At 41.1% G+C, this 27,299-nt stretch overlaps 1 protein-coding gene across 4 annotated transcripts in view; it reads right to left on the reverse strand.

Annotated features, from left to right (window-relative positions):
* CRACD (capping protein inhibiting regulator of actin dynamics) overlaps window positions 1-27,299 on the reverse strand; it is a 213,943-nt gene that overhangs the window by 61,509 nt on the left and 125,135 nt on the right. For all 4 annotated transcript variants that reach the window (XM_074951367.1, XM_074951366.1, XM_074951365.1 and 1 more), the window contains one exon: window positions 10,972-11,140. Coding sequence is in view for 2 of the 4 variants with exons in the window: in XM_074951366.1 (XP_074807467.1) it covers window positions 10,972-11,140 (169 nt within the window). In the remaining 2 variants the exon portion in view is untranslated. The remainder of the gene's footprint in view (window positions 1-10,971; window positions 11,141-27,299) is intronic.

Consider the following 27,299-nt stretch of genomic DNA (forward strand, 5'->3'; position numbering starts at 1 on the left):
TGTGGGCAACGGGGGAACCCTGCAGCTCCTGGCAGCCGTGGGCCCCCTGAGCTGCGGGTGGCTGGGGTACCCCACAGCCCCTAGCTGCTGCAGGCAGCAGGCCCCTGCAACTCCTAGCCATGGGCAGCAGAGGACCCTGGAGCTCCAACACCCAACCCACGGTGGGGGCCTCTAGAGCTCCTAGCTCCACTGCAGGCTGTGAGGGGACTCGCAGATCCCCATTTTGTCACAGATATTTTTAGTAAAAGTCATGGATAGGTCATGGCTTCCTTTAATTTTTCTTTATTGCCCGTGGCCTGTCCATGACTTTTACTAAAAATATCTGTGACAAAATCTTAGCCTTACTTATCAACACTGAACTACATCTACCATTTTGTCTCTCAACCACACTGTTTTGTGAGGTTCCTTTTTAAAATCTTTGCAGTCAGCATTGGACTTAACTATTTACTAATTCTGTACTGTCTGCAAATTTCACCACCTCACAGTTTACCCCCTTTTCCAGATTGTTGATGAGTATGTTGAATAACATAGGTCCCAGTATAGATCCCATGGGGGATCCCTTTGTGAAAACTAACCATTAATTCCTACTCCTTGTTTCCTATCTTTTAATCAGGTATTGATCCACAAGAGAACCTTCCCACTTATCCCACAACTGCTGACTTTGCTTAAGAGCCTTTGGTGAAGGACCTTGACAAAGGCTTTCTGAAAATCCCAGTACAATATATCGACTGGATCACCCTTGACCACATGCTCGTTGACCTCTCTGAAGAATTCTAATAGATTGGTGAGGCATGATTTCTCTTTACAAAAGATGTGCTGACTCTTCCCCACTATATCGTGTTCATCCATGTGACTGATAATTCCGTTCTTTACTACAGTTTCAACCAATTTGTCTGGTACTGAAGTTAGGCTCATCAGCCTCTAACTGCCAGGATTGCCTCTTTTTGTTTTAAAACAGTCATCTGGTACAGAGGCTGATTTAAGTGATAGGATACATACCACAGTTACATACCATCTGGTTGTAGTGATTTATTACTGTTAAATTAAACAGTTCCAAAACCTCATCTGACACCCCAGTTTGGGATAGTTCCTTAGAATCATAGAATCATAGAATATCAGGGTTGGAAGGGACCCCAGAAGGTCATCTAGTCCAACCCCCTGCTCGAAGCAGGACCAATTCCCAGTTAAATCATCCCAGCCAGGGCTTTGTCAAGCCTGACCTTAAAAACCTCTAAGGAAGGAGATTCTACCACCTCCCTAGGTAACGCATTCCAGTGTTTCACCACCCTCTTAGTGAAAAAGTTTTTCCTAATATCCAATCTAAACCTCCCCCATTGCAACTTGAGACCATTACTCCTGTTCTGTCATCTTAGATCTGTCACCTAAATGGAATGGCTCAGGTATGGGAATCTGCGTAGCCACCAGTCTTGGATAGTTTAGACCCAACAAATCCTGCATCTTGGCAAGGGGTTAGACTAGATGACCCTTGTGGTCCCTTCTAATGCCAGGGTTCTATGATTCTACCCTAAATTTTTCATCAAGTTTAAAAATCCTATATATAAAATAGAAAGACAATAGCTGAGATAGGCTCAAAAAAACCCCTGGATTTAAACACCTCTGAACTTTGAGTGTACAGGGGTTAGGAATCAGCTTCTAGATGTAAATTCAAGGCTGACTTCTTTTTCTGTACCTGTTTGAGCCCAACACCTGCATAGAATCACTCTCCAGTTTTAGAGATTTAAAATCCACATGTGAGTTTTGCAGCTTGAGCCTATCTGTAGTAGATAGTAACGGCTGTGGTATGTTTCTATTTTCAACTTGGCCGTAGTCATTAGCATGACTTTAAACCAATGACAAACTTTGGTCAGGTATTTTTTTTATTGTCAAAGGTCAGCTATCGTGACAAAGGCCAATAGTAGTCAAATGTCTAGCCCCTAATTTTGTGCTGTGCAAGTTTTCCAATTCAAAATCGTTTTGTCAATGCACCTGCAATATTCCTGCTATTCCTGTCCTTGGCCTCTCTTAAGCAGAGAAAAACAACCTTGCTGAATCATACAGTGGACAAATGATGACTGGGGTGAAGCCACCAATCTCATGTTGTAACCCCTTAGGATATGTCTGCAATGCAATCTGAAGTGTGACTGCAGCATGGGTTGGCATATCCACGTACTAGCTTTAATCTAGCTAGCACAGTTAAAAATAGCTGTAACGATGTGGTGGTACAGGATTCAGCATGATCTAGCAATTAGAGTACACACCCAGAGTCCCCACTGAAGCCCAGGCCACCATGTCTTCATTGCTATTGTTAGCCATTCTAGCTAGATTAAAGCTAGTGTGGGAATGCCACCCCACACTGCAGTGTAGACGTACTCCTACAGGATTTGGATTTACGCATCCAGACATAAAAGGCTAGTAAACTAGCCCACTGAATCTCCTAATACACAATGACTTTTAATAAATCTTCAATAGAAATAAAAATTCAAGAGTGGGATCCTCTAAGACAGATTCACTTATGTAATAGCGTCTCCCTCTCTCTTATCCTCTCCCTCTGCCCTGCCTGTCTATTTCGCTTTTCTCAGATTGGGCGATGGTGGGAGGCAGGTTTCTCAGGAGAAACTCAGAAGTATGCTTCTCCAGTCAAGAGACTGACACATATACAACATACAGCTCTACATAGAGAAGTGTAGTCTATTTTGTACTGCTGTGTTAAAATTGTGTGTATAGTACTATCACCATGCTGCATCTGACTGACGGAAAGCTCTAGGGGTAAACAGTAGTTCTGATCTAGCGGAGCTACAGAGGAGACCCACTGCTCTAGCTTTAGTCCATAAAATGTTTATTGCTTACTTTGCTCATCTATGTACCAAGTGATTCAAATTGGGGAAAATATTTGTCTTAAACCTCAAATCCACTTGCAATGATTTTTGGGTGTGGAGTTGGGCAAATACAGTACTGCTAAAAGTAATAACACTTGCTAAAAATTTCTAAATTAATTTGCTTAAGCTACACTTATGCTCCTTTTGTGTTCACTTTTCATGGATATTTTTTCAATTGATCTTTTCTGGTGCAAATGGTGAATAAAAGAGAATTTCAAAGTCTCCTTTGTGAATATTCACAGAAACCAAATTTTGATTAGTATAGGAAAGTATTTGGCTTGCACACTCATTCAGTCAGGGAAATGAACCAATACCATGGGATTTAACGGAAAAACTGCAACCAAAAAACACAGCTCAAATAGTGGATATCAAATATCCGCAAAACTCTTCACTAGCCAAAGAGAGTTTAAAAAGAAATTAAAAAGAAATTCAAATAAATAATGTGTTCAAAGAAATCAGAATCTGTTCACAGACATTCCACAAGCAAAAAGGAGGCTAATTTCATTATATTAAAACTACTTGCTGTGAATTATTTGCACAGGTCTATTGGGTGTGGGGTTGACACACCCAACACATTTGTTGACACAAATCTCATACCACGCTTACAACAGTTCAGCAAACATAAGCCTCCCTCCTCCCAGTTGGTCTTCCCCACCCCAGAGAATCTTGGGACCCAGACTTTGGATCCTTCTTTCTAAATGAAGCTGATTTTATCAAGGGGTCCTGAGAATACTTGTGCAGATTGTCCAGAGATTCCTATTGAGCTAAAGAAGGGAAGGGGAGTAGGGGACTCCTTAGGTGGGTAACAGACAGATTTCTTCGGGGGATGGAAAATTGTTGAGTGTTAAGGTTCTCCTTGGAGAACCAAGCCTGTCAGACTAGACTGTGCAGAGGCAGGTTCACTTCCAGCTCCTGTGAATCAAACTACAGCATTCAAGCTTACAAACCTCTGTCTGCAATGTCCACAGAGCCTTAGCAGAGACTTTCCAGAGCAGAGAGAGCTGAACTTTCCATGGGGCAGAGATCGTGTCTTTGTTTATGATGTTTGCACAGCATCAAGTTCAATAAATAATAAAATTAATTTAAGAATAAGAAGTGGCAAATCACAGTTCTAGAATAGAAGTTCTGTGATGGGTGATTTCCAGAGACTTGTGTAAAGCCTTACAAACAACTTTACTATTACTTTGTAATAAGTGCTGTTACAGTTTGCACGCAGCAGTTAAGGACATAGGTTAATAAGTATCTGCTGAGGTTTGTAAACTTGAGAAAGGCAAGATGGAGGCGGATAAAAGGTTCTTCTCTCCCCTCAAGGGAGCCAGGTAGGGTGAGCTATGTCGAAGTAGCTTCTCCTCCTACCAGGGAATTGTAAAATGAGATGGTGGAACATATTAACATGCACATGCCAGGATGCTGAGTGAATGATGTGTACTTGATGATTCCAATGCCTGGTTAGAACAGAGAACCGGCAGGCAGGTGTCCCAGATTCTGTTTCTGTTCTGCTACTCAAAATGAAATCATATAAAGTCATTTAAGATCTCTGGGTCTTAGCTCACACCTGAATAAAACAGGGATAAAAAAAACTTACATAAATCATGAAGGCAGGGGGCAATACTCATTGTAAACAAAATTAATACAGAGCTAATCATAAAAGGTTAACCAATCCCAAATAGGTCTTTTAAAGGAAACAAATATAGATTATGAAGAAGATTTGTTAGCACTTGAATGGAAAGTTCATGTGTGTTTATAAAGATTAAATAGCAATTTAAAAAAAATTAATATTTTGCATTTTAGTGTTTTCTCATCTGAGGATCTCAAAGCACTTTACAAACATTAATGAATTTAGACACAACCTCTCTGTGTGTCTCAGGGAATAGCACCTGTGCTATCTCCTACCAGAGAAGAGTGATCCTCATCTGTTTTATACACTATCAAAACATGTTTAGAAGTATTTTCCCCAGTATTCTCCCCTCTCTGCCTGATACTTACTGAGGACAGTGGGAGCCAGTTTGGGTGGTCCATCACGTGCCAGGCCAGCCAGAGATGGTTCAGGATGTGAAAGAGATTCCCTATGCCTAGAGCAGGAGCCTGTCAAAATTTGTCCAGAGGGTTTGCTGTAGAGCCTGCGATGCTAGGTACTGGCAGGTAGTTTAATCTCTTTTGTGAAAATAGACACAGCAATAAAAAGAAACCTATCTATTCCCACTTCTTTTCTTGTCTCCACCTTTCCAAAGTGACTTCTTTGCTTTCTTTTCTTCCTAAAACACTAACAACAAATAAAGCTAGTACAAACAACTAAAAGCTGTGGGGTTTGTTCCAAAATAACTGAGGAAACGTGACAGTGTTAGTGGTGATGGGCAACACTGCCCAATTTTGTGGAAAAACGGAAACTTTAATTAAAATTTTAAATGTATTTGATCTCTATAGGTTCTTATTCCTTCGAAACCAGGCATAGAGCTGTATCCTAGTCTTACAACAGGCTACATAAAAAGCAGTGGCAAAGTCAGTACAAACTAAAATTTCATAGATAGGGCTGTCAATTAATCGCAATTAACTCAGGCAATTAACCCAAAAATTAATTGTGATTAAAACAATTAATTATGATTATTCACAGTTTTAATCACTCTGTTAAACAATAGAACCCCATTTAACATTTATTAAATATTTTCGGATGTTTTTCTACATTTTCAAATATATTAACTTCAATTACAATGCAGAATACAAAGTGTACAATGCTCAATTTATATGATTATTTTTATTACAAATATTTGCACTGTAAAAATGATAAAAAGAAAAAAATTTTCAGTTCCCTCATACAAGTACTGTAGTGCAATCTCTTTATTGTGACAGTGCAACTTACAAATGTAGCTTTTTTTGTTGTTACATAACTGCACTGAAAAACAAGACAGTGTAAAACTTTAGAGCCTACAAGTCCACTCAGTCCTACTTCTTGTTCAGCCAACCACTAAGACAAACAAGTTTGTTTACTTTTATGGGAGATAATGCTACCCGCTTCTTATTTACAATGTCACCTGAAAGTGAGAACAGGAGTCCCATGGCACTTTTGTAGCCGGCATTGCAAGGTATTTACGTGCCAGATATGCTAAACATTCATATGCCCCTTCATGCTTCGGCCAGAGAACATGCTTCCATGCTGATGATGCTTGTTAAAAAAATAATGTGTTAATTAAATTTGTTACTCAGCTCCTGGGGAAGAATTGTATGTCCCCTGCCCTGTTTTATTCGCATTCTGCCATATATTTCATGTTATAGCAGCCTCAGATGATGACCCAGTACGTTGTTCATTTTAAGAACACTTTCACTGCAGATTTGACAAAATGCAAAGAACGTACTTGTGATAAATGAAGGGGGGGGGGCTGGCTCCCTTTTATGGGCACCCAAACAGCCAGCTAGCTGTAAAATCCCTCTTGGTAGCTGTTCTCTGCTTGCTTTACCTGTAAAGGGTTAAAAGTCCCCCAGGTAAAGAAAAGGAAGTGAGCACCTGACCAAAAGAGCCAATGAGAAGGTTGAACTTTTTAAAATTGGGAAACAAACTTTCCCTTTGTCTGTTGTTCTCTCTGGGCTGCAGGGACATGGAGCAGCAATGCTATAAGCAGGAATGATGTGTAAGGTTTGAACCAGGTATGAAAATTATCTTCCATACCTAGAAGGAATTATTGGGACAGGAAATGTTTAGATAGACTCTATCAGGTTTATTTCTTTATTTTGGCTTGTGGATCTCCTCTGTGCTAGCCCCAGATGCTTTTGTTTGCTTGTAGCCTTTAAGATGAACCCCCAAGAAAGCTATTTTGGGTGCTTAATTTTTGGAATTGCTCTTTTAAAATCTAGCAAAAGCCTAAGTTCCAGATGTATTTTCTTCCTTTTTGTTTTTAATAAAATTTACCTTTTTAAAGAACAGGATTGGATTTCTGGTGTCCTAAGAGGTTTGTGCATGTTGTTTAATTAACTGGTGGTAACAGCTAATTTCCTTTGTTTGCTTTCTCAGGTCTTTCCTGGAGGGAGGGTGAAAGGGCTTGAGGGTACCCCACAGGGAGGAAATCCCAAGTGCTCCTTCCTGGGTTCAAGGGTTTTTTTTGCATTTGGATGGTGGCAGCATTTACCAAGCCAAGGTCAGAGAAAAGCTGTAACCGTGGGAGTGTAATACAAGCCTGGAGTGGCGAGTATTCATTTTTAAAATCCTTGTGGGCCCCCACCTTCTGCACTCGAAGTTCCAGAGTGAGGATTCAGCCTTGTCAGTACCAATGTGAGATTTCTAAGGACAGATACAGCACTCGATCCAAGATTTAAGAATCTGAAGTGCCTTCCAAAATCTGAGAAGGATGAGGTGTGGACCATGCTTTCAGATGTCTTAGAAGAGCAACACTCCAATGCAGAAGTAGTTCCGAAAGGGGAACTACACAAAAATGAGGAGGTTAGTTAAACAGAAATTAAAAGGTACAGCACCAAAAGTAAAATCCCTGCAAGCTGAATGGAAATTCTTAAAAGACACCATAATAGAGACAGCGTTATCGCCCTTAAATGTAAACAAACTTGTTTGTCTGAGCGATTGGCTCAACAAGAAGTAGGACTGAGTGGACTTGTAGGCTCTAAAGTTTTACATTGTTTTATTTTTGAATGCAGGTTTTTTTGTACATAATTCTACATTTGTAAGTTCAACTTTCATGATAAAGAGATTGCACTACAGTACTTGCAATGGGGGAATTGAAAAAGACTATTTCTTTTGTTTTTTTACAGTGCAAATATTTGTAATCAAAAAGAAATATAAAGTGAGCACTGTACTATTTGTACTCTGTGCTGTAATTAAGATAAATATATTTGTAAATGTAGAAAACGTCCAAAATATTTAAATGGTATTCTATTATTGTTTAATAGCGCATTTAATCGCATTTAATTTTTTTAAGTGCTCGACAGCCCTATTCATAGACAATGATTTGTTTATACTGCTCTGTATACTATACACTGAAATGTATGTATAATATTCCTATTCCAGTTGATTTATTTTATAATTATGTAATAAAAGTGAGAAAGTAAGCAATTTTTCCAGTAATAGTGTGCTATGACCCTTTTTTCTTGTTTAATTTTTATGTCTGATTTTGTAAGTTTTTAAGTGAGGTGAAACTTGTGGGTACAGAAGACAAATCATACTCTTGAAAGGGTTATAGTAGTCCGAAAAGGTTGAGAGCCACTGCTTTATAGTACACACCTTACAACATGCACATTATATATAAAGATATACATTTAACTAAACTAGCAATACAATACAACAACAATAAGGATAAAAACCCAGATTTGTACAATGAAGCTTTCTGTTGGAATGTTAGGCCTGATTTTGACTGCATTTCCATCAGCATAAATCTGACAAAACTCCACTGATGGCAAAGGACTTACACAGGCAAAAACTGTCGCAAGTAAGCTCAGAATCAGGCCCCTTCCCATTTGTTGACCATCTGTGATTTTAATTTTGCAATCTGTTTTAATACTGTAGTTTTTAGTTTAACAGTGTGGATGAAACCACATTCACATTCTTGATCATTCCATTGATTGCTTCAGGAAAAAAACTGGCTGTGAAATCCTTAACAAACATCACAATCTCTCTACCGCCAAGAGGACAGCTATACAGTCCCTGAAATCTAACCACCAGATAGCCATCAAACCAGCAGACAAAGGGGGGCACCACTGTAGTCCTCAACCATGATGACTATGTTAATGAGGCCAACTGACAACGCTGACACCACCTACTATAAAGAACTCAAAGAAGTCCCCACACCACAATTTACGCAGGAATTTAAGGATACCATCAAATCCTTCCTCAAATAACTCCAAGAGGAACTCTACAAACTCATCCCACACAAACCCACCCCACAGTCCTTCTGCATGCTTTCCAAGCAAACCATCACATGTGGCCACAGCACTCTTACTGAAGAAATATTAGGACTCACAGAAACTATCCTCAAACTACTCACCATACAAAGGGCCAGCTTCCTCCAAGAGGCAACTGATTTCCTCCATAAACTTTGCATCAGTAACAACCTCTCTCAGAACACCATTCTTGCCACGATGGATGTCACTTCCCTATACACCTCACAATGATGGCATAAATGCCTGCCTCAAATATTTACAAGACAATGGACAACCCTCAGATATCCACTCCAAACACATTGCCGAACATCCATTTCATCCTCACCCATAACAATTTTACATTCAACAACAAAACACTTTGTCCAAACCATGGGAACAGCCATGGGTACTAGGATGACTCTTCAATATGCCAACCTTTTATGGGTCACCTTGAAGAAGAATTTCTGGACAAACACACCATGAAACCAATGATATGCCTGAGACAGATCAACGTATTTTCACCCTATGGACAAATGACAAACTCCCTCATAGATTTCCACACAACTTGAACCACCACCACCTGTCCATTAAACTCTCTCTGGAACACTGCCACACTAGCATCAACTTCAACAGTGGAATCCAACAGACAACTATATACAAGACACCCATGGATCACGACACCTACCACCCCAAACACACCAAGAAATCGGTTATCTACACCCAAGCATTCAAATTCCACATAATATGCTCAGAGGAAAAAGTCCAGGATATAAAACTTAACACACTCAATACTACCTTCACCAAACAAGGACACTCTACAATATAGTAGAAGTATGAACAGGCCATCCAAATGCCTTGAGAGAACCTGCTTCAATATAGAAATAAACCCCCTCCAACCGCACACCCCTAGCTGTCACCTACCACCCACACTGGAACCTATATGGGGTATCATCAAACACCTACAACCATATTGATGGAGACCCCATCCTGAAAGAAATCTTTCCTGAACCCCCTCTTCTGGCCTTCAAACAGTCTTTCCAAGCTCATAATCAGAACCAAGCTCCTCACAGACCAGGACGCCAAAACTCAAAGTGGTACCAGACCCTGCCAGAACAACAGATGCAAAACCTGCAGACATATCTGCACTGCTACAATGAGCAACAACCCCCCCCCCCCACAACACACCTTTTAAGATCCATGGGTCCTACGCATGCCTATCACAACATGTGGTATACCTCATCCAGTGTACTAAATGCCCCAGCCACAGCTATGTGGGTGAAACCAGACAATCACTATGCTCTCCAATGAACTCTCTCAGAAAAATGCTAAAAGACAAAAACAGCATATCACCTGTGCATGAACACTTTTCACAAAGCGCATTTATAATCCCCATCTTGCAAACAGAAGGTATCAGAAGCTAGCACCCCATGGTGATGGGCTTTGACCAGAAATGAGCACAGGTACATAAGGTTCTGGGCTACCAGAGCACGTAGGCTCTACTGACCCTGCTATCATTTCTGCACAATCCTCTGCCTCTACTTTTGACATTTCTATCCCTGGCCTGAGCCCAGCACTTTGTGCAGCTTCTTTGGTAATTTCATTATTTTTTCTCCTCCCCATCACTTCTGCTACACATGGATACAAAGGAGCTTCTGACACATTGCCCTTGGATTTTATGTTAATAACTTTTTTCCTTATTATTGAATTTATAACTAAAAAAAGTTGCTAGGTTGACAGCCATAAAGACTGCAGCTCTATCAACAGATCAGGCAGATCACACGCCGCAATGTGACAAGCTTCCCCCACACTTCCCACCTGCAGGCTTCATTCCTGACCTGAAGGTACCACCTTGAGGGCAAAGAGAGTAGAGCAGAGTCTCCATGCCCAGTCAGTTCAGGTACTAACTAGGGTACCCGTTGTGCTGGTGATTTGATGTCTGTCCTTAAGTTTTACTAATCCATGAAAGTAGGTTTGAACTTGTTTGGTTTAACCCTGGACTTTCTTTTTTCTATTCATCTACACATGGAACCAATAATTGACATGTGCAAGAAGTTAAACACTTAGATTCTACAGTATAAGAATATGACTAGAAAGGCACACTGACACTCTAATATGCAGTGTACCACTTATCATTCAGTGCGATGAAATTTAAACAGGAACAACATTCATTACATCTACAATGATTCTTATGGATTCAGTTTAAAACAAACAAATTTAACAAACACATGTATGTTTTTACCTCAAACCATTGTTTGTTTCTTCATCTGAAGAGAGGGTGCCATTGCATACATTCCCAAAAGAGTGGCTGGGTTTCAATTTGGCTTCCACACAGTCTGATGTTGTCTCTCTCTTTTTCCTTTTACCAAAAAACTTCTTGAAAGGCTGGAATTTGCCTGCCCTTTTCTTGTCTGCAGATCACAAGACAAACACATATGGTAGCTTATCAAGGAGGCACTTTGGTGTGTGCGAGAAAATCACAACAGCTAGCACTTGCAAAGGAAAAATGAGGTCAAAGAGCAATCACCAGCCTGAGCAAACCCTGTGCTTGGAATTTAAATGCACGGCTGCAACTCACTGTCAAGGCACAATATTGACAGAGCAAAACGAAGAGCATTAAAACACCTGCTCTCTGGATTAAAGATTCATGCTAAGGTGTCAGTGCGGTCAAACGCTTGGATGAGGGGAAAAAGATCATTTACAAAAGACAGAATGAAAAACTAATAGGAGGAGATTCATTTTTAGATTTTGTGGAGTGCTTTTGTTTTGTCCTAGTCACTAAAGAAAAGCTCTGCATTCATTACCATACTGCAGCAGGTGCTACATGCACTGGTTTGAATGAAAGAAACTGAAAATAACTTAGTATATATTATTTATATTGTGTCATAGGTGAACAAGGTACTTTGCAGACAAACAAAGATAATGGGTTAAATTCTCAGAGTTACATCACTATACATCCAAAATGAAGTCAATTGAGTTACTCTGGTTTTACTCCTGAGTGACTGAGAGCAGAATCTGGCCCAGCATCCCTGCCCTGCAATGTTTACAAACTGAAGTTAGACCCAAAACTCAGAGAAAGACAATTTGGCAGGCACAAGGAAGGAAACAGTAAGCAAAAAGAGAGGGGATGCCACTTTTCACAGAGATAACATAGAAGACAAATAAATAAGTTTGTGAAGCTAAACTTTTTTCCTCACAGCCTAGACCAAAAACATTAAAATAAATAAATAACTATATAAAAAATCAAAGCTTATTGCTAAATGTTGGCATGGTGTAACAAAGGAGGAATTTCAAACATTTCGGAACTATCATAGTTTCATTTAATTTACCCTGACTTAATTTTGCATTCAGCTACCTTAGAATGCACTCTCATTTTTTTGGAACTACAGCTCTTCTAATATTCCAGTTTATTTGAGCATGAGCTTTCGTGAGCTACAGCTCACTTCATCGGATGCATAGCATCCGATGAAGTGAGCTGTAGCTCACGAAAGCTCATGCTCAAATAAACTGGTTAGTCTCTAAGGTGCCACAAGTACTCCTTTTCTTTTTTCTTTTTACGAATACAGACTAACACGGCTGTTACTCTGAAACCTGTCTAATATTCCACTGTTTCACCTGTGACAAACATTTTCATAAGCCATCCAGAATTCTCATACATACTACCTACTCTCTCTCTCTCTCTCTCTCTCTCATTTACCCTCCCCAGGGAGCTGCTGCTCAGCAAAAAGTATGAATTTTGTTGCAAGATGCATGTTATACACATGTAGGGACAGAACAAGGTGTGATGGTCTAAAGTTGCAGTGGGGGAGGTTTAGGTTGGATATTAGGAAAAACTTTTTCACTAGGAGGGTGGTGAAGCACTGGAATGGGTTACCTTGGGAGGTGGTGGAAACTCCTTCCTTTGAGGTTTTTAAGGTCAGGCTTGACAAAGCCCTGGCTGGGATGATTTAGTTGGGGATTGGTCCTGCTTTGAGCAGGGGGTTGGACTAGATGACCTCCTGAAGTCCCTTCCAACCCTGATATTCTATTATTTTATGAATGGACCAATAAACCTGGAAACTACTGTGCTGTAGTAGTCTTATGATTAAAGGGCCAAATTCTCCACCTCTCTCCACAGCATTTGTCCTTACCTCTCCAGCTAAAATTACCCCAAAGTGGGGGAGATCCTAATGGGTAAAGCACCAACATATCCGGCTTCTATGCCACACCGCTCTACAATACAGGGGGCATGTCAGGGGCAGAGAGGGGTATGGCCAGAGTACACTGCAATCCAGCTATGCCCATCAGGCAGATAGTCAGCTAGGGTGGACTAGAAGAGCCCAGGAGCAGGGACAGAGCTAGACAAAGAATTAGAAGCTGTAAGAGCCTCCCTGTTAGTTCACTCCCCGCCCCCCCGTCATGTTACCAGATTTTCCTGTTACTTTGGGTTTATTAGGGTTTCTCTTGGGGGGGGGGCGTCTGTAATTCTATCAATGTACTGCTTGTCTCACTTGTGTTCTCATATGGAGCTCTACTTCTCCCTTCTGCAAGTTCCCTCTCAATGGAGCTATCCTGCAAGACCTAGGTTCCCCAGGGCTGGGTTCTTCCAGCCCCAGAGTCAGAGGGACACACAAACATTAACAGCATGTCTGAGAAGACTGGGTTAATCAGCACTCCCAAGCTGACCCCTTATATGTCCCTGGACTCAGCAGGCTGGGTCGAGCAACACTTCCAAGCTGCCACCCTCATGTGCCCCAGGTTCAGCACGTTCCTATCCCCACTTTCATGTTACAATTGTTCTGGTAGGAACCCACTAGATGAGCAAACCCCACAGAATTTTTGGGTGCTGCAGGGATCTTTAGCTTAGATACGAGGAGCAGTGCTGCAGAGCGAATGGGGAAGCCAAAAAACACCCTCGAAGGGGAGGGAGAGAAAGAGAAGAAACCAGTTTAACCATGACAGTTATTTATTGCCGGGTAATAACCATACAAGGGGTGCCAAACAAACAAACCAGTGATAATATTAAATCTAACTTAAATTTGATTATAAAAAGGTCAGGTTTAGAAAACTATAACTGATCACACAAGTCAGGGTCAGAAGGCTATACCGAGAGAGAGAGATGGATTTTCACTACTCCCTGAAGCTTGAATCCATCGGGGTTCCCAGGTGGTGGTGGTAGCTGAGGGTCCAGAGTGCTGGAGACAGGCAGAGCCCCCAGCATGATCAGTCAGGAGAAGATGAAGTCTCAATGGAACTGATGCAGATTTTGGATCCAGACATCAGAACACTTACCTGAGCATGGGTAGGAGTTTTGTAGGGAAAGAACAGTGGTTCAAGGGAGAACATTAGATTTGTTTGTGGGTAAACTGATGGCTCAAGGGAGTATTCCAAAGTTGTTTTGTTCAGGCTAAACAATAAACTGATCATTCCTGGCTTTGGGCGGTGTTCCTTGCAGGGAGCTCACAATTCACTTAGGCAGCTTCAGTATTTTGGATACCAGTAAAGGATTTATTACTAGAATTGGTCTGATAACTACTGAGCTGGGTGTGTGCAGGCATGGGTTCATTAACATCTGGAACAGAGATTCCCCATCATGCAGTGCTTCCCTGCTTTTCTAGTCCCAAAGTTCAGTGCAGGACTGAATCTCTGTTCTAAATTCTGTATGCTAATGGAAATGCCTCCCTGTCCCATCTTTGATGTAAATGAGGCTAGGGGAGTTTCCTTAATCCTGTCACCCTTATCCCAGGGGTTTAGCTGTGTCTTCCACTGCCTTTTCATTGCTTTTTGTAAGTCTTTCTTCTGATCGGTTTTGGTTCAAGCAGAGGCTGGGGGGGGGGGGGAGGGGAGAGGTCTTTCGTGAGTCAGACAGGCTGGGTACTGTGCCCTGGTTTCCCAAGAGCACAGAGCTGATAGGTAACAATCAGTATGCCAAGCAGATAATGCATGCAGTAGAGACATTGGTCCAAAACATTAAAGCCAAACAAATAACACTCTGCTCCAGTCAGCATTTCATCTGAAAATCTCTAAAAGAAGTTTATAATGGAGGGTATCATTCTTCTCATTTTGCAGATGTGGCAATGGAAACAGAGAGTTTGTGTGACTTACCCCGGTCACAAAGTGCGTCAGTGGCAGGGCCAGGAGTAGAACCCTGGTTGCCTAATTCCAGAGCCAAATTCAACCCAGCGTGACCCACAGTAGGGCTGGGAAAAAAATGTTTAAATCAGCATAATCTCATGAGTGCTAGGACCCACAGGAGAAAAGGAAGGGGGGGATGGAGTAGCTCAGCCCTTTATGTTCCCCGGTCAGCCCCTGCTCACCTTCAATTAACCAAGTCTCACAGCTTCTCCTCGTTCCAGCCTGCACAGTTCTCAGGTTGCAGGGATTGTGGGGAAGAAGGGAGAAACTCTTCCACCATTCACCCTCTAGCCAGGCCTGGTACCCTACAAACTCACAATCCTTTGCAAGAACGTTCTGGCATGAAACTACAAGGAGATTTTGGTTAAAATCTCAGGTTAAAAAAGATTGAGAACCATTGCATTAGGCTACAGTTGGCTCTAATCTACAAGCATTTGAGATTTTTCCACATTTGGAAAAGGCACTGTCACAGTTCCTGAGTCGGCTGCACCTCTGATTCCCTCATGTGCTCCTCAAGGGCACCCCACTTAGGTGTCAGGCCTCCAGCCATCACTTTTCTCATGACAGAATCCTATGATTCCTTCCCTTCAGTCCAGGTCTTTACTACAGACCCTTCCAAATCATTGTGGTTACCTCATCAAGTCTGACTTCAGTTCAGCACCTGCATTCCCCCAGGAGCAATGACCGGGCTATCCAGTGACCAATCACTTTCATAAAGCAAAGTACTATTTATTCAGAACAAAAGCATTTCAGAGAAAACATATCTTAAAAACAATAAACAGCTTATATGCATGACGAGCTTACAAAGTGGTCAGCCATCTTTCACTTGGGGACCCTGGTAAAATACTTCAGGTCCTTCCAAAGGGTTTGGTTCTGTTGGTCATAGTCTCATGCTTGTCAGTTCTTGGACAGAGTTTCTCCCCTCTTAGGTCGCTATTTTTATACCATTTCAAGTCCTTTGTGTTCTTAGGCCTCTTAAACTAGGTCAAACCAGTCTATAAAGCTTCCTCCTCAGGGGCAGGGGTAGGGGGTAAAACTTCAAAATACTTGTTACATGGATTATTTCAGAATTGAAGATTTGCCTCAATTATCTCCATTATCTTTAATTCCTGCAGGAAGCATTCCTTATGTTACTTATTTAGCCAGGAATTGCAAACACTAGCAAGCACATAAAGATACATATAACATTTATAACATCATAGGCACTATTAATGAAAATGGCTCTTGTAGACTGGTAGAGCACTGAACAAATTGTGCACTACCAAAAACAAGACTTATGGAAGGCACTGGTTTGCCACATTTTTCATATGCCTGCCACTGTAACAGAGACAGATCTCTCCCTTCTTTTTCAATAAGGATTTCAGTCCATACCATTCCAACAGCACAGCTAGCTCACACAGCATATAGCATAGGCCAGTACAGTCACAATGACTTTTTGAAAGGGCCCTTGTATTTTCCGCCCACTTGCTGCTGTCCTGTCCCCTCTGTAGGCTGGCAACAGAACATCAAGTCTAAACCCGCATTGGACATGGGTCCGGAGATAAATTCAAGCCACAGATTTTTCATTAAACTAACAGCTGTGAACACAGTACTTATAATTAAAATATCTTTGTATATTTGTAGTCTACGGTTTTCAAACTCTCTTATGTTCATTAAAGGAAGCAGTTTTAGGTATTGCTTCCACATATCAACATGTAGTTTGAAGATCATCATAGAGCATTTGGGAAATCACAAACAACTGACGTTTTTAATGTGCACCATATTTTTATTCAAAATACCCCAATGTACGAAATTGTGCATAAATGTGTCTCCAAGCACATAGCAAATAATATGTGTTTAGCTTTCTACAGAGATACCGACAGACCATCTGCTTTAAATGAGCAGATATTAGAGCCTCAGTTTGATAATCCCAGCAGAGAACAAAATATTTGCACTAATTTAGAACAACAACACTAAATGGGCTCAACCCTGCATTCCTTACATATATTTAACTCCCAATGAAGTTAATGAAAGTTTTGAGAGGACAATTGTAGGATCAGGCCCAGGAGGAAAATTATGACATAAGCATATTACTACAACCAAAGTTCCCGGGGTAGAATAGGTTGATACAAACCATAAACTGAAGTCAGTAACATATACAAACACACAGACATATGCTTAATTAACTTACCATCGGTGCCCTGATAAAGAAGAAATAAATCAGTATATATTATAATGGCAACATTTCACTCTCTCTAGTCTTCCCAAGTGATGCAACATGTCCCTCACTTTATATCTGCACATCACAGCTGCCATTCTTTCACATGAGGACAAGTTTTTCTTCAGAGCCAATAAATGTCAATCCTTTAAATCAAGCTGGATGGCTCACTGTTAAATGGATGGGCAATCTGAGGCAGCCCTTGACCCTCAGGGCTGAGCAAGCTGTGCCTGCAACATCCCCAGATCCTTCCAGCATTGACACAAGTAGTAGTCAAACCCGTGTCTTCCATAGGACAGTGCAGTTCACTACCACTTGGGCAAGGCCTTTGTAACAGGCTTTTGGTTGTTTCATAAATGTTGTTTTATAAAACAAGACATTTGATGATTCCCAAGGAATAGAAAGTGGGACAAGTCTCCTTTTCTATGCTGATATGACACTAAGAGGAATCAAAAAGTTGGAAATGTGGTGGACACAGATCTCCCAAAGCCATAATGAGTCTGGTGCTCTGAGATGAAAGCTGACTTATTCCTTATCATATTAAATGTTACGGAGGGTGATGATGATGGTGGAGCCCTAGATGCTACAGGGCTGATTGCTGAAATAGCCTGAAAGACAATTGCTGAAACAGCTTGAAAACAACTCTAGACATATGTGCAATTTCCTAGTGTTCTATTACCTACCAGATCTGGACTTATACAAATCCAGCTCCAAGACAGCAAATGAAATAAGCAATCGAACCTTGTCCTTGCTTGGTTTACACACCTTTTCCTTTATTTCTTTTACAAAATCACTATGAATAGTTAATAGCAAATTGAGGAATGTTGTACTTCAGAGTCTAAATCATGGGAAACTATGAAGTGTGAAGGCAATAGCTAACCAGAAATGGATGCAGGAAGTAGAACAACACATCATATACGGTATATGCTCCTTTTGTATCTGATTCCAGTGGAGTAGCATGAACACATTAAAAACCATCTTTAACCTGTGATATAATTCCTCAGTTGCACCCTGGTCAACAGATGCAACAACTGCAACACAGAGATCTAGTTAAAGTGAAGCCTGATGCAACCTTTGGCACGCTACAACGTAGCGCATGATCACACTCATCTCTACTAGAAAGATGGGTCCCAGAGACACAATCCATCTTTCATCTTAGTCCACTACACTTGAAACTTGTTATCTCTGTCACCTCCCCAGTAAAGGTGAAGACAGCTGCAATCTGCTGTATTTCATGCAAATTGGATCTGGCCCTTGGACTCCTGGCAAAAGCCCAAAGCACCCTTTCGGTTTGTCAGAGTATGGACACCCTTGCCCCAACAAGTGTGGCAACTGACAAATCCCCTGCCCCGGCTAAACTCACAGTAAGATTTGTAAATAAGGTACTCAAATGTCAATGGAATCCATTGCAATATATTTTCTATAGTGCCCTTTGAACAAATAGCATAAAGCACTCAACTCAATTATGGGTCATATAAACAGATAACAATATAGATGTGACACTTAAAGAGCAGAAGAGACTCAGTTGCTTAGATAGCGAGTGGGAGAGTGTTCCCAAGCAACAGATAAGAGACAGGAAAAGGAGATGCCAAAAATTGGTGTTAAACCAGACAGGCACTTTTGAATCAAAAGAACAAACTTCACGTGACAGATGTTAATCACGTCCCATAATCCACTACTGGCAGGCCCTCAGTTACCATGGTGATTAGGATGGTATAAGAACCTATACAGAACAACACAGAATAGGATTCAAAATAGGCAGGAAGCAAATGAAGGTGACAGATGCTGCGGGCTGTGTTTAAAGAGAAGGGATACAGGGAAACTATGAGAAGGAATTACATTAGTTCAAAAGGGGAGTATTGAAAGATAGGATGAAATCCTGGACCATTTGAAGTCAGTGGTAAAACTCCTATTGACTTCAATAGGGCCAGGATTTCAACCCTGATTTTCAGCTGGGTAGGTGCTAGTTTGTGAAGATCACACAAAACTCATCAATATGTCCATTCACTGTCCAGATTGTAGTAGCTTGCCCATTAACACGTGCATTCATACAGTAGGTATACAGACTCTCAGAAGCAGCATTATATTCTATTTTAAATTTTGTACTGTGTTCATTTACCTTTTATACATTGGTACAAGATATTCGCTAGACAGGGGCATAAAGTGACTTCTGACATTGTCCTTGGAGGTTAAACTATCTTTGTTCCTTGTCAGTGAATTTAATACTCATAAAATATACTGGACAGGCAACCCCTAAAACTGCAGTTCTATTGGCAAAATAGACAGAACAGGCAGCAGCAGTGCAAGCTTCTTTACACTGTCCACCAACATTTATTATTATTTGTACTTCAGTAATGACTCAAGAATCTAAGACTGAAGTCCATGGGGCCAGGTACTATTCAAAAACATAATAAGAGACAGGCTCTGCCCCAAAGAGCTTAGTCTAAATAGAACAGACAGACAGACAGTGGATGGGAGGGGAAACAGAGGTATATACCGAGATGCAAAGTGACTTTCCCAAGATCACATAAGTGGTCAGTGGCAGAGCAGGGAACAGAATATAGGTCTTCGGACTCCTAGTCCAGTACCCTATTTATTAGACCTCTGGAGATGGGCGTTGACCTGGAGGCAGCAGCCCTAACTAAATTATGTTTATTGATCTTGTGAGTGGGTGATTATGTACATAGGGCTGGTGTAGCTTTCATAAAAATGTACTCAGCTACAGATCGGTGTAAGTAAGTGAGAGAGCTACAGTATCCGATTACAAAGGGTGGCTGCAATGCATGTTTTTCTCTAATGTTTCGAAACGTCTGTGAATGGGTTATCTAGATTAGAGGTCACAATAAATTTGGTATGAATTTTTATGTGGAAACTACTGAATTGAAATCTGCTTATAGATTCATAATACTAAGGTCAGAAGGGACCATTATGATCATCTAGTCCGACCTCCTGCACAACGCAGGCCACAGAATCTCACCCACCCATGACACTTCTATACCACATGTGGTGTCAGAATCAAGGTAGCAATTTGATGTTTAGGATGAAGATGAAGAAATTTGGGCTGCAAGTGATGGAGTGGAGGGAAACAAAATGTAAACTGGAACCAATTAGTGGAACAGAGATGGAATGCTGAAGAACTTAAATGCTTATTTCCTTGGGGGTTTTTTTTTCTTCCAGTTTGCATTGGTGATAAAGTCTAGCAACCTCAGCTCTAAGTTAATGGAATTTTTATGTAAGAATTTCCACTTTTTAAAAATAAGTATGTATCAACATTGATAGCTGTCTATATTGCTAACTAGTAACGCTGATATGTATTTCCCTCTATATGCACCCATGTGCCCCCATTGACTTGTTTCCCTTCCTGGCCTCTGAAGGGCTGTCCTCCCTTCTCCCACAATCTTTTCTCCCACAATCTTTCCTCATAGGGCCCAGACCTTTTCCCAAGTTTCCTCCATTCACAGCCTGGATTGCCTCCATAATCCACCTTGGCCTCCTCCTCAACATGCCCTCCCCTGAATATCCCAAACTTTGCTGATTATTGTTGATAGATCTAAATGTGGATATATGTCAACCCTTATAAGCTGAATACGGTAGGGGAGCAGGGCTCTCTGTGGGGAAGAATGGGGATGACATGGAGGGGCAAAGAAGTAGGGTGGCGTGGAGGTTTGTTCTGCTGAATTGCCTAGAGTTTAACAGACTGGTGCTCTTGTGTCTCTTTTCATTCATTAGACATCACAGCAGATCCACTTTCTGGCCTAGTTCGCTCATGACCCTCCACTCATCTAGCTTCTCCATATATTGGCTAAACAAGAACTTGGGGAATGTGGGGAGGGAAACAGTCCAAATGCAGAAGATATAAATGCCAAGGAGAGTGAGGAATTATTTAAGTTAGTACAAGAAAGATAATGGGATGAAATTAAAAAAATGGAACATTTAGATCGGATATCATGAATAACTTCTAGACAGAGAGTTCAGACCTCAATTGTTTGAGAAATTTAAAACTAGACTGGATAAAATGCTGACAAGTATAGGGACAATTCTCTATTGGCAAGGAGCTTAACTAGGTTATATAAATGGTCTTTTACATGTCTAACCTCTTTGATGAAACTGAGAAACATTCAAATGAAAGAGAACTTATGTAAGTCCAAAGGTGTCGAGAGAAGATAAATCATTTTTGGTTTTCACATGGGATTGATATGAACTGGTGATATTGACTTAAGTGCCAAGACAAATCTATCTCTTGTAGATTCTCGGCTACTTGCAAGGAAACATATCTCCACAGATGACATTGCCCTATGTGTGACATTGCCCTTCCAAATTCATGGTCCATTTTGGTCAATTTCATGATCATAGGATTTTAAAAATTGTAAATTTGATGATTTCAGCTATTTAAATCTAAAATGTCAGTGTTGTAATTGTAGAAGGCCTGACTCAAAAAGAAGTTGTGGGGGTTCACAAGGTTATTGTAGTGGGGGGGTTGTGGTACTGCTACACTTACTTCTGCACTGCTGCTGGTGTCGGCGCTGCCTTCAGACCTGGGCAGCTGGAGAGTGGCAGCTGAGGGCCGGGAGCCCAGCTCTGAAGGCAGAGCCACCGCCAGCAGCAGCAGCAAAGAAGTAAGGATGGCATGGTATGGTATTGCCACCCTTACTTCTGTGCTGCTGCCTGCAGAGCTGGGCCCTCAGTCAGCAGCTACCACTCTCCGGCTGCCCAGCTCTGAAGTCAGCAGTGAAGAAGTAAGGGTGGCATGGTATGGTATTCACACCCTTACTTCTGCGTTGCTGCTGGTGGGGCGCTGCCTTCAGAGCTGGGCACCCAGCCAACAGCTGCTGATCTCTGGCCGCCCAGCTCTGAAGGCAGCGCAGAAGTAAGGGTGGCAATACCACAACCCCCCTAAAATAACCTTATGACCCCCACCCCGCAACTCCTTTTTGGGTCAGGATGCCCAATTTGGTCTCCCCTGCGAAATCTGTATAGTATAGGGTAAAAGCATACAAAAGACCAGAATTCACATGGGGTGTGGGGGACCAGATTTCACAGTCCATGACACGTTTTTCATGGCTGTGAATTTGGTAGGGCCCTACCTATGTGATTTTTATTTCCTGCTTGCTGCTCTACACATGGCTGATATAGTCACTTGTTAGGATAAAATATATGAATCAGCATAATAAACTTAAGACTTCTGTTAAAGGCATCAGAGTCCAAATACTATGTAAAGTCCTTTACCAACAGGATTAAGTAAGATGCTATTTCAACACTTCTGTTTACAGAAGCAGGAAGTTATAGAAAATGTAAAACCTGTTTGCATGTGTACATGTGACGCTGAGTCCGAACGTGTTTTAACCCTTAGAATGCTAAGGGCAGATATAGTCAGCCTTAGCTATATTTACTGAGGGACTGGAGCGAGGGCCAGATTATGACATTCTGAGGCCCTAAGCTATAAAAAAAAAAAAGAGGCCCATACCATAAAAAAAATGAATTTATTATTTTCACAGAAAGGACATTGACTATATAAACACGAAAGCTTTATGTTCACATACAGACAAAGGCGAAGTTGCAAAAACAGAATAATCTTCATTTTCAGCAGCCCTCTCTGTAATAACGACATCATGACAGAAATAAATTTGACAAATTCTTTGAACTAATTGTGTATGTAAGTAAAGTAGAAGTAAATAATATAAAAATATATAAAATCAAACAAAATTACAGTAAATAATACAATTTACTAGAAGAGTTCTCAGGAAATGTTTCTTCTCTGGTGGGGCATCTAAATTGTGGGATTCCTTGTCTGAATAAGCAATGAGGCTCTTAGAGGACCAAAGATGGCAATAGAGGATATAGGATGCAGATACCCATAAGCTTAAAGCTCAACTATTAGTTATATTGATATGAATTACATCCTGGTAATAAGCAAACCATCAGAATATTGTATGTGGGTTATATTTTTCCAATAAGTTGATTTGTTTTGTTTTTATAGAAGGTTATGCTGAATTGCCTGATATTAGTACTAAAATCAGTAGCAAAAAGTTTTTATTGAAACCAGTAAAAAGTTTAATTTTATATTATAAATATTGAGATTTGTATAGCTATTCAACAACAACTATATATACACACAGGTTTCCGGTGCGCATTATATACACACACACACACACACACTATATACACACACACACACACACACACTATATATATATATATACACATACACACACACACACTGAAAACCTGTGTTATTTTACCAGGATATTTCTGTGAAAGTTAGTGCTATTTTGTCTATGTTCTCACAGGAAAACAAGAGAGGATATATCTTTTTTTTTTTTTAACACCATGAATAAGGAAAATTATCCTTCTTTTCATATGAATAAAGGAAAAAATGTTTGATTAATTTTGTTAGGGAACTCCAAAGTTTATCCAGATTATATTTTCAAATGTTTACCCCAATTTAATTTTCACAATGAATTGTTGGGATTTTTCTTTTGCCATACTATAAAAATACAATGTATTATGCATATGATATGTGATTGACAAGTCTATATAAGAATTTTTACATAGCTTACTACCTATAATAAAATATTATCTTGCGTGCTCCAAAATCACTGAGCAGAAAATCTCAGTATTCTTTCTAGGCAGACATCTCTCTTCGCATTCACTTTTCTATCCTGTCTCCCCTAGGACCACTAATTAATCTCAAGTAAACACCTTGGAGACACAGAGTGACAACAACCTATATGCGTGAAAGAGAAAGAAAAAATTTACCAGAAAAAAGACTGGTAATCTCTAGACAGCCATTGAGAAAGTGAGAAAAACTAGCCTATACTCAAGCAAATATAATGAACATTATAGGCTTTAATAGCCTATAAATCATATATGCACACAGTTTGAAATAATTTGCTCACCAAGTACTTAGAATATTTTGATAGATATGTATATCTTCCTCCACTTCTCTCAAAACACTCTATCTATCCTTTCATCAGCACTCTCTAATATTTACTGTGAAGGTTCCCGAAACTGATGGAGGGAAGCCAACACAAATTTATCCTCCTCAAGATCCACTCAACCCAAGTCCATAAAATGATGACCTGCAAACTCAATCATGTGAAGCATGGATAGCGCATGAAGCAGAAAGTGGCGTGCACACTAAAATACACAATTGTATGTATTGTGACAAAGTTCCTCCTCTGCCTTGGTGGGTCCTGTACTTTCTGGTGGATTTGCTCACCTCAGAGGTTCACGGCAGTCCTCACTTTGGCTCCTTTTGTTAATGGCACAAACCTGCCGTTTGCTCAGCTAACCTCATCACTGGCCAGCATGGGGAAAAGGGGGAGAACAATCCCCACAGTCTCTGCTGGCCTGCCTAATGGGTAGGGGGACAGGCCAGAGACCTTTCCCTCTGGTGGGACCCACAGTCCAAGTCAACTCTTCTTATATCAAATAGGGAGTTGGGGGGTGGGGAGAACCCAGGCCCGCCCTCTACTCCGGGTTCCAGCCCAGGGCCTTGTGGATTGCAGCTGTCTACAGTGTCTCCAGTAACAGCTGTGTGACAGCTACAACTCCCTGGGCTACTTCCCCATGGCCTCCTCCCAACACCTTCTTTATCCTCACCACAGGACCTTCCTCCTGATGTCTGATAACGCTTGTACTTCTCAGTCCTCCTGCAGTACGCTTACTCACTCTCAGCTTCTTGCGCACCTCTTGCTCCCAGCTCCTCGCACGCACCTCGCTAACTGAAGTGAAGTCCTTTTTAAAACCAGGTGCCCTGATTAGCCTGCCTGTCCTAGTTGATTCTGGTAGCTTATTAATTGGCTCCAGGTGTCCTAATTAGCCTGCCTTAATTGGTTCCATCAACTTCCTGATTGTTCTGGAACAGCCCATTCTCTTACTCAGGGAAAAGGGACCTGCTTAATCTGGGGCTAATCTATCTATCTTCTGTCACTCTCCTGTAGCCATCTGGCCTGACCCTGTCACAGTGTGTACAGATCAAAAGAAGAAAGAACACACTAACATACGAGTATGATCTTGGCAGGATTGCTTCATGACACTGCCATCTCCAACCTCACATTTTCCCCAATTTTATCGGCAGCGAGATTATTTATTTATTTAATTAAGTTATGAAGGCATGGTTAGAATTTTACCAGTAGCAGCCAACAAAATGCTGCCTTAGGAGACAGATAGCAGACTTACTCATAGAAATACTAATTTTACAAGTGCAATTATGGTTTTTTTTCCTCAACCCTGGCCTCCCGGCTGTCAATAACGAACAATTACTGAAGGGTAAGGGTATTTGTGTAGCCAGATGTGTATATTTGTGTCATATTTGAACAAAAATGTCTATATTTAGAGAGAATCTTCTTTTTCCTATATCTCCTTTATTTATAAACTGATTTTGATAAAATCTGAAATGGAGTCAGTTTTTTCTTTTTTAGAGCCCCCTCATATTGTGACACCCTAAAGTGTAGCTTATAGTTAGTTTATACTTTAATCCGGCACTGACTGGACCCAAGTAAGCACTTCTCCAGTCCCTCTCCTCTGCTCTCCCTCCCACCCAGAAGGTACCCCACCTCACTCCCTCCCTCTTCCTCCACCTATAAATGAAATCCTTTCCACCACCCCTCTATTCTCCACCGATAACTTCCAAAGAGAAGTTGCAATGGGGGAGGTTTAGACTGGATATTAGGAAAAACTTTTTCACTAAGAGGGTGGTGAAACACTGAAATGTGTTACCTAGGGAGGTGGTAGAATCTCCTTCCTTAGAGGTTTTTAAGGTCAGGCTTGACAAAGCCCTGGCTGGGATGATTTAACTGGGTATTGGTCCTGCTTCGAGCAGGGGGTTGGACTAGATGACCTTCTGGGGTCCCTTCCAACCCTGATATTCTATGATTCTATGAAGTGCAGTAAGACCCCCTCCACTAAGTGGTCAGAAAAACTCACATTCCCCTGTCTCCCCTCCATTTAGATGGGTGGCTCTGCCTCCCTAATCTATCATGTTGCCAGCTCTATGCTGGGTCTTCCTTGCTGTCCCACCCCCTTCCACTTCCTGGCCAAGGAAGGGTTCAAGAAATAGTTAAGGATAGAGGGGACAGGTCACACTGGGAGCTCGGACCAGAGATCATGGGGATTCCCATAAGGGGAGAGGCAGGTCAGCATTGGATCCTTCCAAGAGTCCAAAACTGTCCCATGTTACTGCAGCCAGGAATCTTCACCTCCTCCACAGCACAGTGCTCATCCAAACCCATGGGACGTAGCCAGTCCTCAAAGGGTGAAATACCTAGGAATGTCTTGAGCACAGTGACAGCAGCTAAAAGTAGTCCAAAAATATGTCTACACTGCAGAAAAAAATGACGCATGTTAGCAAGTCTCAGAGCCTGGGTCAACTGAGGGGCAATAGCACTGTAAACATTTGGGCTTGGGCTAGAGCCCATGGCTCCAAGACCCTCACTGGGTTTTAGAGCCCAGCCTCCAGCTCAAGCCCAGTGTCTACACTGCTCTTTTTAGCCCTGCAGTCGGTTGACCCAGGCTCTGAAACTTGCTACTGCAGGGTTTTTTTTGCTATGTAGACACTGAGACGGATGCAAGAACATTTGTTTACAGGCTTCATGAAGTACAGTGGATGCTATTGAGAGATTCTGAATTGTAACTACAGGCACTGTAGAACAGAAGGATAAAAATAAAAGTTGCTTGTGATTACTTTGTGCTCTTAAAGCACTTACTGATGTTTGGATGCTTTTAGAGAGGAAAAGATTACTATAGCTTTCCACTCACCAATGAAGCATTCATCCATCATATTAAAAAAAAAGAAGCTATTTTACTGGGTCAAGGTTGATCAGCTAAAGCAAGTCTTGGAGGACCCTTTTAAATACAGTAGTTTTATTTATATGCACTAAGTATCTTTTGACCTGCAGAAGGCTTTGATGAATATTCTCCTCTCTGTGAAAACATGCTCACAGCCTTGCCATGCATGTAGTCACTTATACACTTATTATTATTTGTATTATGGCAGTTCCTAGAGGCACCGAGACTGCAGTTCCATTGTGCTAGGCACTGCACAATCATATAGGGTTTGTCTAAGCTTGAGTTTGTGGTCGTATTTTAACTCCAGGTAATTGATTAACCAACATCTGTTCCAGGGCACAAGCAGTTTTGATTGATCTTAGGCTGAGTCTTCAGACAAACCTATGATAAGTGTGTAGACAACATTTGCAATTGTTTTAGTTAACTTGAATTAGTTTGCAATCAACTAACTTGAGTTAAAACAGGACCAC

Source organism: Natator depressus, chromosome 4 (assembly GCF_965152275.1).
Source record: "Natator depressus isolate rNatDep1 chromosome 4, rNatDep2.hap1, whole genome shotgun sequence".
In the NCBI taxonomy this organism is placed as follows: domain Eukaryota; kingdom Metazoa; phylum Chordata; order Testudines; family Cheloniidae; genus Natator; species Natator depressus.